Source organism: Coregonus lavaretus (genome assembly GCF_964263955.1).
Source record: "Coregonus lavaretus genome assembly, chromosome: 32".
NCBI lineage: Eukaryota > Metazoa > Chordata > Actinopteri > Salmoniformes > Salmonidae > Coregonus > Coregonus lavaretus.
The window spans coordinates 35,308,024-35,323,351 of NC_140019.1; the positions used below are offsets into that span (position 1 = coordinate 35,308,024).

Genomic DNA, 15,328 nt, shown 5'->3' on the forward strand with positions numbered 1-15,328 from the left:
ACCTAAAGAATCCACTTAAACAATCTATTGTGACATGGCATCAACCAGGTGGCCTAACCTAAAGAATCCACTTAAACAATCTATTGTGACATGGCATCAACCAGGTGGCCTAACCTAAAGAATCCACTTAAACAATCTATTGTGACATGGCATTAACCAGGTGGCCTAACCAAAAGAATCCACTTAAACAATCTATTGTGACATGGCGTCAACCAGGTGGCCTAACCTAAAGGACATTATTAAAGCAGGTTTTGAGTGTTTTATGTGGGAAATAAACGTTCACTTACGGTAGAAGACGTACTGGGTGTAGTTGGACCAGACTTTCTCAGGTGCGTAATGGCTGATGGAAGAGGCGGTGAGCGACGAGTTACAGGAGACAATGTGGAACCCGATGTCAGACAGCATGTCAAAGGCCCGCTCCAAGTGACGGAACCGGAGGAAGAACCGGGAGGTGTACCTGTCCGCAGGCCTGTCCGCGTCTCGGCTCTCATTCAGGGTGTTTCCAAACACCTCTTTGGCGAGGCCGATCCTTCCGCTAATGAAGATTCTGGGTACTACTTTTTTGGATTTGGGGTCAATCTGACTGTCTTTACCTCCCGGTGTCGCGCACGTGCCTTTGAAACCGACGGTTATGTATCCATACCTCAGGTCCAGAGAGTAGGAGGAATAGATCCTCTGGTCGCTGCCTAGCGACGCATCGTCAAAATCACTGTGAAACGGGTCGTCTTGAAAATGTTTAGATTCCTCGGACGCCAACAGTTTGACCAGTTTGGGCAGTTCAAAGTATTCTGCTTCCCGTTTTAGCCTTCCTTTCTCCGGGAAGTGGTCCGGTAGGACGACCTGCTTATCTCTCAGATAATCCAATACATATCGGAACAGAAAACCATCTCTGTCGATAAAATAACGTCCCCTGAGGTCCCGCGCCAAGTCGTTCGAGGACCCCTTCTTGGTCGAGAATAACCGTCCCAGTAAGGAATTGGGGATGCTTGTTAAAGTAAGGAGGCGAGTGTAGTAAACCTGTCCCCCTACGTTTAGTTCAATAACATCAGACGGCGGGTTTTGCACCGACCCTGTTTCTTTAGCGGGCTGGGTTTTACAATTCTCACTCAGTGCCATTTTTAGTTCATGCACAAAACCAAATCCCGGTCAGGGTGCGGCGCGCAGATGTTCCCAAAAAAGTTTTCAATCTATATGGGATGGAATGTGCATGTCTTCTGTTGAATGAAATCGATCACCACATCCAGTGCACTCATCATTTTACACACATCCATTGCTATGTCCCATTGCTGTGAGTCCATTAATATAATCCTACAGTGAAATCATCGTGAAATCACCATTATTCCATCATCAATCCAAAAAACCTCAGCACTTCAGTCCGTTCTGGATAAAAATGTCCAACTTCTTTGATTCTGCAAGGCAAGCTCCTGTCCTTGTTTTTTAAGGGTCCAATGTAACTTTATCTGCCCGAATCAATGGCACGTTCGCTGTCCACGGAGACCGTGCTGAAATTGCGGTGCGCGTGCGGTTCTTTTCTGAAAGTGACGATGGAATCCGGACGCCGGTGCAGCGCGCTCCCATCTCTACGTTTCCAAACTGCTGTGCAGAGAGGAGAGCAGAAGTAACGGTCAGGCTGGCACGGGAGTGAATACGGTTAAGATGATGTTTCTCCAGCCGTGCGCGGAAAAAACATAATCGGGAGTAACGTCTTACATCATCATCTTAAAGGAAAATGACATTTAAAAACGTGCGACGTAGAGTAGAATAGCCTACATTCTGAATGACATTGCATAGAAAAGATATTAACATTCTGCAAAGTATCCTAATAGGCTATAATAACATTTGAGTTTGAATTTAATTAGGGGATTTCCATATGCTGAAACATATCAGGTGACTAATTTAAAACCGTGTATGATATAATTTTCAAAAACAAAATAACCCCACCTTCCGTTTCTTTGCTTCCCATTATTTATCTGTGCTAATTAATAATGTCTTCATTGTCTATCACCAGCAATTACAAGCTGTGAGGTTGTGCTTCCCTATGGTACAGTGACTGGACTGGGTGAATGGGCGTCACTTCAGCACCATGGAAAGTGCATGTGGCCATAGAGCCCCACAGTGGAGGTGTTATAATACCCATAAAACCTAGCGGTCAAACAGGGAAATGGTTCCAATCGTTTTTCACCTTTAATTTTTCCCATAGGGAATTATAGAAACACTTAAAATAAGGGCTGTGTTTTGTATAGGCTTACTCTTGTGAGAAGTTTTGATAACCATGTAAATCTCTCTCGGACAAGGTGACTTTAATCAATATATTCGCATCTATTTACTCTCAGATTCGAAAATGCTAATTAGCATCAAAGTAGACATCATGCAAAACTACAAATCCCTGGAAGCTCCTGCATGTCATCTCTAGCTGACACCTTTGCTAACAGGTATTGTGTCAATTTTAAACTTGCACAAGACAGTTCACAGAATTGTAAATGTAAAGAAATGTAGCCAATTTATTTATTACTAAATTTAGCTAACATTAGTTAATCCAGAGATTCTTATGTTTGCCTCGATTAGGCAGTCTCGTCCAGATCATCATGGCATTTGTAGTTCTTTATGATAGCCACATTAGCAGCTATTTAGCGTTCAACAAAAAGAATTGGGGGGGGGGTAAATAGAGGCGAATATATTGATAAAAGTCACTTTGTCCTAGAGAGATTTACATGGTTATCAAAACGTCACGCCAGGGTAAGCCTACACGAAACACAGCCCTTATTTTAAGGTTTCTAAAATCCCCTATGGGAAAAATGAATGGTGGAAAAACAATTGGAACCATTTCCTTGTTTGACCGCAAGATTTTATGACTCATACTGTTGTACTCTAATGGAATGAGTGAGTAGCCCATCGGCTGCTCGCATGCGTTGGCTTTCAATCCATGATGGTGGCCATGCATGAGTACTTAGGCCTACTTGTCACAGTAATTATCTTTAAATAGCTCATATGTTGCAATGCATGTCAACATATTATCTTGTTTGCTCTTTTAGGGGTGGCTTGTATGAGCCGTTTTTCTCAGAGTCATATATATAGTCATATGCTTTTAAATAGGAGCCTGTGCTCTTGATATTAGTTGTCACATAGCTATTCCAGTGTTAGTATAAACAGATTGCACATCACCACATCCCCCTTATAGGCTACAGCCCTCAATGTGACCAATCGTAGGCCTATACTCTTCAGACCCTTTTTCCTATTTTGGAAGAAAAGCAGTGAAGAAAAAGCCTAAATCCTTTGAAGTAATAGAGACTCCTCATCCCCGTGTTCTCTGCTAGGACATTGGTGGTTTGAGTCGGTGTGGAGTGATTTTCTCCCTGACTGGTGAATCATTTCACAGAGTCAAATTCCTGTACATGCAAATGTATTTCGTGAATATAGGTGATTCTGATTCCGACTCTGGGATGTGAGAATCCAGCACTGGTCATGCTTTACCCTGCACGATAATTCACTGTGTTGTGCCGGGGAGGGGTTGCTAAGCAGCCACATGGAGAGACCAGCTTCAGTGAGTGGGATCCAAACAGAAGGGATTGAAAGCTGTGTTCCACTGCTGTTGCTGGTTCTTTTAATGTGAGATTTTCCTTTTCCCCTCTTGAAAACGGATGTTGTGTGTTGTTGTGGCTCGGCTTGGGTAACATGTGGGGTGCAGACAGTGAGTGAGTGTAGGCTACTTTGTTGTATTGTGTTATGGATATTCAACCCATTCCATAATGTATTTTATCTTCTTTGCAAACAAAGAAATCCAAATGGATTAAACATTTCAGAGTGAGTTGGACTGCTGACTAATGACAACAACAGATGCCATTAATCCTCAGCAGAGAGTCCTTAGTTCCTGTTTCTAAACCAAGCTGTTCCTGTACAAACACACTGCTATACTTTAATATTTATAATACTCTCTCTCCCTCTCTCTCTCTCCTTCTCTCCCTTTCTCTCCCTTTCTCTCTCGCTCTCTCTCTCTCTTTCTCTCTCTCTCTTTCTCTCTCTCTCTCTTTCAATCTCTTTCTCTCTCTCTTTCTCTCTCTTTCTCTCTCTCTTTCTCTCTCTCTCTCCCTCAGTTCCTGCTGGTGCAACACTACCAGTTTCTGATTTTTAGGAGGGGTTGAATTTCATGCCAGTTCAGCATGAATAATCTAAGACAATATGAGTCTCCAGCTGAGAGTGATGTAAGACATTCTAGAAGTTCCATCATGGAACATAACTTGATCATTTGGAATATTTGTGAGCTCTTGTTGTTGAAATCTGTGGTTAAATCTCACTGACTGGAAAAGCCAACAATGCCCTTCAAACAAATAAGTGCTAAGAAATGTGGTAAAAACAATGTACAAACCATTTCATCCTTAAACTAACAAATATGTCAGACATACTTGGAATAAGTACATAAACATATTGCTTTGGTGGATTCACTTCAATTCCAGACCCTGTATCTCTAAGACAAATCACATCTAATGTTATAGACAGTATCTCTACTATCTAATCTAATCTCTACTATCTCATCTCTACTATCTCATCTAATCTCTTCTCATCTCTCATCTCCTTTTATCTCCTCTCTAAATTGTAAGCTGAGTCTTGGTGGTGAGTTGGTAAGGCAGTGTAGCAGCCTGGCAGCTGAGTCTTGGTGGTGAGTTGGTAAGGCAGTGTAGCAGCCTGGCAGCTGAGTCTTGGTGGTGAGTTGGTAAGGCAGTGTAGCAGCCTGGCAGCTGAGTCTTGGTGGTGAGTTGGTAAGGCAGTGTAGCAGCCTGGCAGCTGAGTCTTGGTGGTGAGTTGGTAAGGCAGTGTAGCAGCCTGTCAGCTGACTCTTGGTGGTGAGTTGGTAAGGCAGTGTAGCAGCCTGTCAGTTGACTCTTGGTGGTGAGTTGGTAAGGCAGTGTAGCAGCCTGGCAGTCTCTCTCATATTATCTAGGCAATAATACAACAGCATGCTGAAGCCCAAACACTTCAGTCGCTGGCTATATTATCCCCATCCACACAGCACAGCATTACACTGACCTAAATTCTCTCTCTTCTCTTGCACGCCACTCATCCACTCATTTCACCACGAGATAGATAGATAAGAGACATTTATGTGAATATGCATATCTTGAGAAATGTAATTGATTTTTTTTTCCTTTGCAGTTTAAAATTAGATTAGTAAACTGCATGTAATGTAATATCCCTCCTCTTTGGTGGTGAGGCCTCATTGATTCACATTTCTCCCCAGGAAGCCAATGTGAAATATCTACTATCACTTAGAAATGTCACTGTTTGGATGAAGAGAGAGATTCCGTGTTTTTTAATGACTGTGTGGGTTTTTGTTTTCACCAAGGTAATGTTTACACCAATTATAAATACTTATTTTTCCAAATAGCCTACTATGGAATCAAATTAGGCTATGCCTTCAATTATCCAACTGTCACAGTGTTCCACAGCTAATAGGTCCCATGTAATTAGGTCTTACCCAACAATTATGTATTGTGGCACAATGACTGCTTGAGATGAATTAATGAATGGCTTGTGACCATGGGTAGCTGTGTGCTGAGCTTATTTGTTAAAGAGCAGTGTAGGCATCAGTCACATAATTTCTAAACCCAGATGCGCAACATCGCAAGACTTCCGGGAACGCTTGCGAAACAAACCAAGCATACCAGGCCGGGGTCTGGGGTTTTAGAAGTCAATGAGAGAAGTTAAATATTATTCCTTTAGTTTTAAATTTTCTCAAAATCTGAAGGCGCAATACTGAACAAAAATATAAATGCAACATGTAAAATGTTGGTGCCATGTTTCATGAGCTGAAATAAAAAATCCCAGAAATGTTCCATACGCACAAAAAGCTTATTTCTCTAAAATGTTGTGCACAAATGTGTTTACATCCCTGTAAGTGTGCATTTAACCTTTGCCAAGATATCCATCCACCTGACAGGTGTGGCATATCAAGAAGCTGTTAAAACAGCATGATCATTACACAGGTGCACCTTGTGCTGGGGACAATAAAATACCACTTTAAAATGTGCAGTTTTGTCACACAACACAATGGGGGTACTGAGGAGTATTTGTCTGTAATAAATCCCTTTTGTGGGGAAAAACTCATTCTGATTGGCTGGTCCTGGCTCTCAAGTGGGTGGGCCAATGCCCTCCCAGGCCCACCCATGGATGCACCCCTGCCCAGTCATGTGAAATCCATAGATTAGGGCCTAATTAATTTATTTAAATTGATTGATTTCCTTATATGAACTGTAACGCAGTAAAATCGTTGAAATTGTTGCATGTTGCGTTTATATTTTTGTTCAGCATAGATTCGAACCATTGTCTTAAATAATTGAACATGTTACTACAACCTTGTGAACGTGACAAACTGACAGTTTTCATTTTCCTCAAAAACAACTTTGGGTGTGTTCGTAAATTCACTCTGGAGTGCCAGAGTGCGCTCAGAGTGCACTCTGGGCATTCTTAAATTGAGTGTTGTCAAATTGTCCATTCGTAAATTCACAGCGTTTCGCTCTCAGAGCATTCAGAGGCACAATGGACGCTCTGGTCAAGGAGTAGGGTTGATCCGAGCGCTCTGACCTCACAACGGCTGTCCACCACCCACTCTAACTTGGTAAAGTTGGCTAGCTTGCTAGCTACTTGCAGACAAAAATGAGAGAACACTTCACTCTGACCATTTTACTCACCCTAGCAGAGCTGGTTAGGCTGTTGTCATGTTATCTAGAGCATTGGTGACTGTAACTGTGCTGCTGGCAACAATTTATATACGTTTTTTTTTTGCCGACGTTTACTGACACCGGTGATATTCAACTGGGTGTTAATGTTTATAAAATGCATCAGTTATTCTGCGCTCTGGCACACTCCGACAAGTGTTCTGAAATCGGAGTAAATAGCCAGAGTGAATTTACAATCGATATAAAGGGTGCGTTCGATTTGACAGCAAGCACAAGCGCAGTTCGGCGCGAGACGACCGTTAGACCCAATGACGTGTTTCTACGCATGAGTTTCGATAGCCAACGTCGCCATGATATCGCCTACAAGCATGATTGGGGATTTCCATTGGAGAAGCATTTTCTGTTTATCTCAATACTGTACTGTCTTTGCTACAATATTCAATCAATTCCATTCATTGTGAACAGTACCAAGGTCAGCCACTAGAGGGTGTTCGGTAGGGAATGGAGCATTACAGAACTGTGGAATAGAGTGGGAGGGAAGAGGATACCTTCACAATATCAGCTCAAATATTTTTTCTCTTGTAGGTTGGCATTGGACTGTGAAAGGTGTCGTTAGCTGCAATGACAACAATGCAGATGCATATTTGAGATGCAAATGAATACTGACAATGTGATGATAGAGTACAGATCTGTCTGTGTGTCTAAATGAGGATTAATTGTTCAAATCAAATCAAATCAAATTGGTCACATACACATATTTAGCAGATGTTATTCCGGGTGTAGCGAAATGCTTTTGTTCCTAGCTCCAACAGTGCAGTAGTATCTAACAATTCACACAAATCTAAAAGTAAAACAATGGAATAAAGAAATATATAAATATTAGGACGAATAGACTAAAAGTAGAATAGAATACAGTCTATACATATGAAATTAGTAAAGCATTATGTAAACATTATTAAAGTGACTAGTGTTCCATTATTAAAGTGGCCAGTGATTCCATGTCTATGTATATAGGGCAGCAGCCTCTAAGGTGCATGGTTGAGTAGCCGGGTGGTAGCCGGCTAGTGATGGCTATTTAACAGTCTGATGGCCTTGAGATAGAAGCTGTTTTTCAGTCTCTCGGTCCCAGCTTTGATGCACCTGTACTAACCTCGCCTTCTGGATGATAGCGGGGTGAACAGGCCGTGGCTCGGGTGGTTGATGTCCTTGATTATCTTTTTGTCCTTCCTATGACATCAGGACTCAGGAAGAACTGTCAACAACACTGACATTGCATCCTCATTCATAATCAGGGCTGAATGACTCCTTAAATAACTCTCATCAAAGTTACATTGACTGTAATGAAGCATCAGCATTAGGGACAAACCATTGGGAACAAACAGCTAGACCTTGTCCAATGCAACAACAAAAATCTGGCGTCCTGCAAAACATGTAGGATATTGTATGTGATTGTAGGAAACAAATAGGAGTTTAGGCCTACATCGTTTGTATCTCAGACTGCCCATCTTAATCTTTTCTTTTCATTGGCCAGTCTGAGATATGGCTTTTTCTTTGCAACTCTGCCTAGATGAAGCTGCCAGTTGAGGACCTGTGAGGCGTTTGTTTCTCAAACTAGACACTCTAATGTATTTGTCCTCTTGCTCAGTTGTGCACCGGGGCCTCCCACGCCTCTTTCTATTCTGGTTAAAGCCAGTTTGCGCTGTTCTGTGAAGGGAGTAGTACACAGCGTTGTACGAGATCTTCAGTTTCTTGGCAATTTCTTGCATGGAATAGCCTTCATTTCTCAGAACAAGAATAGACTGACGAGTTTCAGAAGAAAGTTATTTGTTTCTGGCCATTTTGAGCCTGTAATCGAACCCACAATTGCTGATGCTCCAGATACTCAACTAGTCTCAAGAAGGCCAGTTTTATTGCTTCTTTAATCAGCACAACAGTTTTCAGCTGTGCTAACATAATTGCAAAATGGTTTTTCTAATTATCAATTAGCCTTTTAAAATGATAAACTTGGATTAGCAAACAAAACATGCCATTGGAACACAGGACTGATGGTTGCTGATAATGGGCCTCTGTACGCCTATGTAGATATTCCATTGAATATCAGCCGTTTCCAGCTACAATAGCCATTTATAACATTAACAATGTCTACACTGTATTTCTGATCAATTTGATGTTATTTTAATGGACAAATAAATTGCATTTCTTTCGAAAACAAGGACATTTCTAAGTGACCCCAAACTTTTGAACGGTAGTGTATCTTCTTACCTCTTCATATAGGTCTTAAATGTACTTTCCAAACCAGGTTAAATGCAGTGGCCATGTTTTAACCAGGGCTTATAAATCCCAATTGTTGGAATAGGCATAAACATCTATTTTCACATCATTTATTGTCCTGTGTGTTAATCTTACCTGGCTGAAGATACCTCATCAAGTGTCATACATAGTATATCGAATCGTTATACTGAACAAAAATATAACTTGTGCTGGGGACAATAAAGGCCTCTCTAAAATGTGTAGTTTTGTCACACAACACAATTACACAGATGTCTCAAGTTTGAGGGAGTGTGCAATTGGCATGCTGACTGCAGGAATATCCACCATAGCTGTTGCCAGAGAATTGAATGTTAATTTATCTTCCATAAGCCGCCTCCAACTTCATTTTAGAGAATTTGGCAGTACGTCCAACCGCCTCACAACCGCAGACAGCGTGTATGGCGTGTGGGTGAGCGGTTTGCTGATGTCAACGTTGTGAACAGAGTGCCCCATGGTGGTGTGGGCAGGCATAAGCAATGGCCAATTAACACAATTGCATTTTATCAATGGCAATTTGAATGCACAGAAATACCATGACGAGATCCTGAGGCCCATTGTGAGGCCCATTTTTTAAAGGTACCTGTGACTAACAGATGCATATCTGTATTCCCAGTCATGTGAAATCCATAGATTAGGGCCTAATTTATTTATTTCCATTGACTGATTTCCTCATATGAACTGTAACTCAGTAAAATCTTTGAAATTGTTGCATGTTGCGTTTATATTTTTGTTCAGTATATCTAGCTACTGCACATCCAGGCTACTATTGGGGAAAGATGGCGGAAGTGGATGCTGAGTTCAAATCAAGCGCAGCGTCGTGCAAAGCTGGTGAAGACGAATGTTCTGAATGGACAACAGTAGTATCGAAAACTGGAACAAAAAGCAAATTGTCTAAAATTGGAGTGGAGGATACGAGTATGAATGATAATGAATCGCTTCTTGTTGGGATACGTTTGTTGAGTAAGGATGCATATGTGGGAGACCCGTTTGAGGTGTCGAAAATGTTGAAGTATGCTCTGGGAAAAGTAGAGTCTGTCAGTGACCAGGAGTGTGACCAGGAATATTGTGGATCTAAATGTTTTTCCTCATAATCCTGGACTATCAGACCACCATTTTATTACGTTTGCAATCGCAACAAATAATCTCCCCAACCAAGGATCATCAAAAGCCGTGCAACCCAAAGATTCCTAGATGCCCTTACAGACTCCCTCCACCTACCCAAGGACATCGGAGTATTAAAATCGGTTAACCACCTAACTGAGGATCTAAATGTAACCTTGCTTAATACCCTAGATGAAGTCGCACCCCTAAAAACAAAAAAGATTTGTCACAAGAAAGTAGCTCCCTGGTATACAGAAAATACCCGAGCCCTGAAGGAAGCTTCCAGAAAATTGGAACGGAAATGGCGCTCCACCAATATGGAAGTCTTCCGACTAGCTTGGAAAGACAGTACTGTGCAATATCGAAGAGCCCTCACTGCTGCTCGATCATCCTATTTTTCCAACCTAATTGAGGAGAATAAGAACAATTCAAAATGTATATTGGATACTGTCGCAAAGCTAACTAAAAAGCAGCATTCCCCAAGAGAGGATGGCCTTCACTTCAGCAGTGATGAATTCATGAACTTCTTCGATTAAAAGATCATGATCATTAGAAAGCAAATTACGGACTTCTCTTTGAATCTGTATATTTCTCCAAAGCTCAGTTGTCCTGAGTCTGCACAGAACTGCCAGGACCTAGGATCAATGGAGACACTCAAGTTTTTTGATCCTGTATCTCTTGACACATTCATGAAAATAGTCATGGCCTCTAAACCTTCAAGCTGCATACTGGACCCTATTCCAACTAAGCTACTGAAAGATCTACTTCATGTGCTTGGCCCTCCTATGTTGAACATAATAAATGTCTCCCTATCCTCCGGATGTGTACCAAACTCACTAAAAGTGGCAGTAATAAAGCTTTGACCGGAAAACTTTAAAAACTATCGGCCTATATCAAATCTCCCATTCCTCTCAAACATTTTAGAAAAAGCTGTTGCGCAGCAACTCACTGCCTTCCTGAAGACAAATAATGTATACGAAACGCTTCAGTCTGGTTTTAGAATCGTCATAGCACTGACTGCACTCGTGAAGGTGGTAAATGACCTTTTAATGGCGTCAGACCAAGACTCTGCATCTGTCCTCGTGCTCCTAGACCTAATGCTGCTTTTGACACCATCGATCACCACATTCTTTTGGAGAGATTGGAAACCCTAATTGGTCTACACGGACAAGTTCTTGCCTGGTTTAGATCTTATCTGTCGGAAATATATCAGTTTGTCTCTGTGGATGGTTTGTCCTCTGACAAATCAATTGTAAGTTCCGGTGTTCCTCAAGGTTCCGTTTTAGGACCACTATTGTTTTCACTATATATTTTACCTCTTGGTGATGTCATTCGGAAACACAATGTCAACTTTCTCTGCTATGCGGACGACACACACAGCTGTACATTTCGATGTAACATGGTGAAGCCCCAAAATTGCCTACCCTGGAAGCCTTGTTTCAGACATAAGGAAGTGGATGGCGGCAATTGTTTTTACTTTTGAACTCGGACAAAACAGAGATGCTAGTTTTAGGTCCCAAGAAACAAAGAGATCTGCTATTGGATCTGACAATTAATCTTGATGGTTGTACAGTCGTCTCAAATAAAACTGTGAAGGACCTCGGCATTACTCTGGACCCTGATCTCTCTTTTGACGAACTTATCAATAATATTTCAAGGACTTACATTTACTCCTGAGGTGCTGACCTGTTGCACCCTCTAACAACCACAGTGATTATTATTTGACCCTGCTGGTCATCTATGAACTTTTGAACATCTTGAAGAACAATCTGGCCTTAATGGCCATGTACTCTTATAATCTCCACCTGGCAAAGCCAGAAGAGGACTGGCCACCCCTCCGAGCCTGGTTCCTCTCTAGGTTTCTTCCTAGGTTCCTGCCTTTCTAGGGAGTTTTTCCTAGCCACCATGCTTCTATATCTGCATTGCTTGCTGTTTTGGGGTTTTAGGCTGGGTTTCAGTATAGCATCTTGTGACATCTGCTGATGTAAAAAGGTATTTACAAATACATTTGATTTGAGTGGTCTTATTTTGATTAATTGTATTTCTGAAGAACAGAGGAAGATTGCAGTGAGCCTCAAAATAATCCGGACAACATAAGTTTTGTGTTTTGAACTTCGGAGTAGAGCCCCCGTCAAAGGAGTCATCTCAGGCGTGACGACGGACGTTCAGGTTGATTACCTGAAGAGAATTCCTGGTGTGGTTGGAGCCCGGCGACTGATCTGTTGGGTGAATGGAGAAAAATAAGAAAGTTTGTCGGTCCTGTTGTTTTTTGATAAAGAGCAAATACCTACGCATGTGAAGCTAGGTTTTGTAAGATATGATGTAAGAGCCTTTGTCCCCAAACCACTGCAGTGTAAGAATTTTAAAGAATTTGGCAATGTTTCAAGTGTGTGCAGACTGACAGAGTATACTGAAGAACGGTGTGTAGAAGGACGACGGTGTTGCAATTGTGGTGGGGATCTTGATCCTGAGTTCCTGGAGTGCCCTGTAAGGGTGAAGGAGATTGAAGTGGCAAAAGTTAGAGCGGTCAATCGAATCTCCTATGCGGAGGCGATTAAAATAATTGAGAAAACAAGTGATGCTGGTGAAGATATGGTAGTGGATGCACCACAGCCTGTAGTAAATGTTTGCTGCCAGTCAAAAGATACCCTGTGTGTTAAAAAGGTGGATTTTGTGGCGTTCATTGCCACAGTTACAGTGGGGGAAAAAAGTATTTAGTCAGCCACCAATTGTGCAAGTTCTCCCACTTAAAAAGATGAGAGAGGCCTGTAATTTTCATCATAGGTACACGTCAACTATGACAGACAAAATGAGAAAAAAAATTCCAGAAAATCACATTGTAGGATTTTTTATGAATTTATTTGCAAATTATGGTGGAAAATAGGTATTTGGTCAATAACAAAAGTTTCTCAATACTTTGTTATATATCCTTTGTTGGCAATGACACAGGTCAAACGTTTTCTGTAAGTCTTCACAAGGTTTTCACACACTGTTGCTGGTATTTTTGTCCCATTCCTCCATGCAGATCTCCTCTAGAGCAGTGATGTTTTGGGGCTGTCGCTGGGCAACACAGACTTTCAACTCCCTCCAAAGATTTTCTATGGGGTTCAGATCTGGAGACTGGCTAGGCCACTCCAGGACCTTGAAATGCTTCTTACGAAGCCACTCCTTCGTTGCCCGGGCAGTGTGTTTGGGATCATTGTCATGCTGAAAGACCCAGCCACATTTAATCTTCAATGCCCTTGCTGATGGAAGGAGGTTTTCACTCAAAATCTCACGATACATGACCCCATTCATTCTTTCCTTTACACGGATCAGTCGTCCTGGTCCCTTTGCAGAAAAACAGCCCCAAAGCATAATGTTTCCACCCCCATGCTTCACAGTAGGTATGGTGTTCTTTGGATGCAACTCAGCATTCTTTGTCCTCCAAACATGACGAGTTGAGTTTTTACCAAAAAGTTCTATTTTGGTTTCATCTGACCATATGAAATTCTCCCAATCCTCTTCTGGATCATCCAAATGCACTCTAGCAAACTTCAGACGGGACATGTACTGGCTTAAGCAGGGGGACACGTCTGGCACTGCAGGATTTGAGTCCCTGGCGGCGTAGTGTGTTACTGATGGTAGGCTTTGTTACTTTGGTCCCAGCTCTCTGCAGGTCATTCACTAGGCCCCCCTGTGTGGTTCTGGGATTTTTGCTCACCATTCTTGTGATCATTTTGACCCCACGGGGTGAGATCTTGCGTGGAGCCCCAGATCGAGGATGATTATCAGTGGTCTTGTATGTCTTCCATTTCCTAATAATTGCTCCCACAGTTGATTTCTTCAAACCAAGCTGCTTACCTATTGCAGATTCAGTCTTCCCAGCCTGGTGCAGGTCTACAATTTTGTTTCTGGTGTCCTTTGACAGCTCTTTGGTCTTGGTCATAGTGGAGTTTGGAATGTGACTGTTTGAGGTTGTGGACAGGTGTCTTTTATACTGATAACAAGTTCAAACAGGTGCCATTAATACAGGTAACGAGTGGAGGACAGAGAAGCCTCTTAAAGAAGAAGTTACAGGTCTGTGAGAGCCAGAAATTTTGCTTGTTTGTAGGTGACCAAATACTTATTTTCCACCATAATTTGCAAATAAATTCATTAAAAATCCTACAATGTGATTTTCTGGATTTTTTTTCTCAATTTTGTCATAGTTGACGTGTACCTATGATGAAAATTACAGGCCTCTCTCATCTTTTTAAGTGGGAGAACTTGCACAATTGGTGGCTGACTAAATACTTTTTTTCCCCACTGTAAAAGATTTGGTAATGTGTCAACTGTATGAAACTAGAAGTCTAAGAAACTGGGCATTATTGTGGCTGCAGCAGAATTTTTGGGGGGACTTAAAGATTTTACATCTGAAGACTTGCAAGGCTCCCCTTTTATTTTTTACATTTTATTTCACCTTTATTTAACCAGGTAAGCCAGTTGAGAACAAGTTCTCATTTACAACTGCGACCTGGCCAAGATAAAGCAAAGCAGTGCGATAAAAAACACAGTTACATATGGGGTAAACAAAACATAAAGTCAAAAATACAACAGAAAATATATATACAGTGTGTGCAAATGTAGCAAGTTATGGAGGTAAGGCAATAAATAGGCCATAGTGCAAAATAATTACAATTTAGTATTAACAATGGAATGATAGATGTGCAAGAGATGATGTGCAAATAGAGATACTGGGGTGCAAATGTGCAAAATATATAACAATATGGGGATGAGGTAGTTGGGTGGCCTAATTTCAGATGGGCTGTGTACAGGTGCAGTGATCGGTAAGGTGCTCTGACAACTGATGCTTAAAGTTAGTGAGGGAGATAAGAATCTCCAGCTTCAGAGATTTTTGCAGTTTGTTCAAGTCAATGGCAGCAGAGAACTGGAAGGAATGGCAGCCAAAGGAGGTGTTGGCTTTGGGGATGACCAGTGAGATATACCTGCTGGAGTGCATACTATGGGTGGGTGTTGCTATGGTGACCAATGAGCTAAGATAAGGCGGGGATTTGCCTAGCAGATGACCTGGAGCCAGTGGGTTTGGCGACGAATATGTAGTGAGGACCAGCCAACAAGAGCATACAGGTCACAGTGGTGGGTAGTATATGGGGCTTTGGTGACAAAACGGATGACACTGTGATAGAATACATCCAATTTGCTGAGTAGAGTGTTGGAGTCTATTTTGTAAATGACATCGCCGAAGTCAAGGATCGGTAGGATAG

At 41.8% G+C, this 15,328-nt stretch overlaps 1 protein-coding gene across 1 annotated transcript; it reads right to left on the minus strand.

Moving 5' to 3' along the window:
* Window positions 1-279: 279 nt before the first annotated feature.
* On the minus strand, window positions 280-1,122 carry kctd16a (potassium channel tetramerization domain containing 16a; the record flags this gene model as incomplete). The annotated part of the gene is made up of 1 exon (XM_084150415.1): window positions 280-1,122. The coding sequence occupies exon 1, from the start codon at window positions 1,114-1,116 to the stop codon at window positions 280-282; it is 837 nt and encodes a 278-aa protein (XP_084006541.1). The 5' UTR covers window positions 1,117-1,122.
* Between the last annotated feature and the right edge of the window lie 14,206 nt (window positions 1,123-15,328).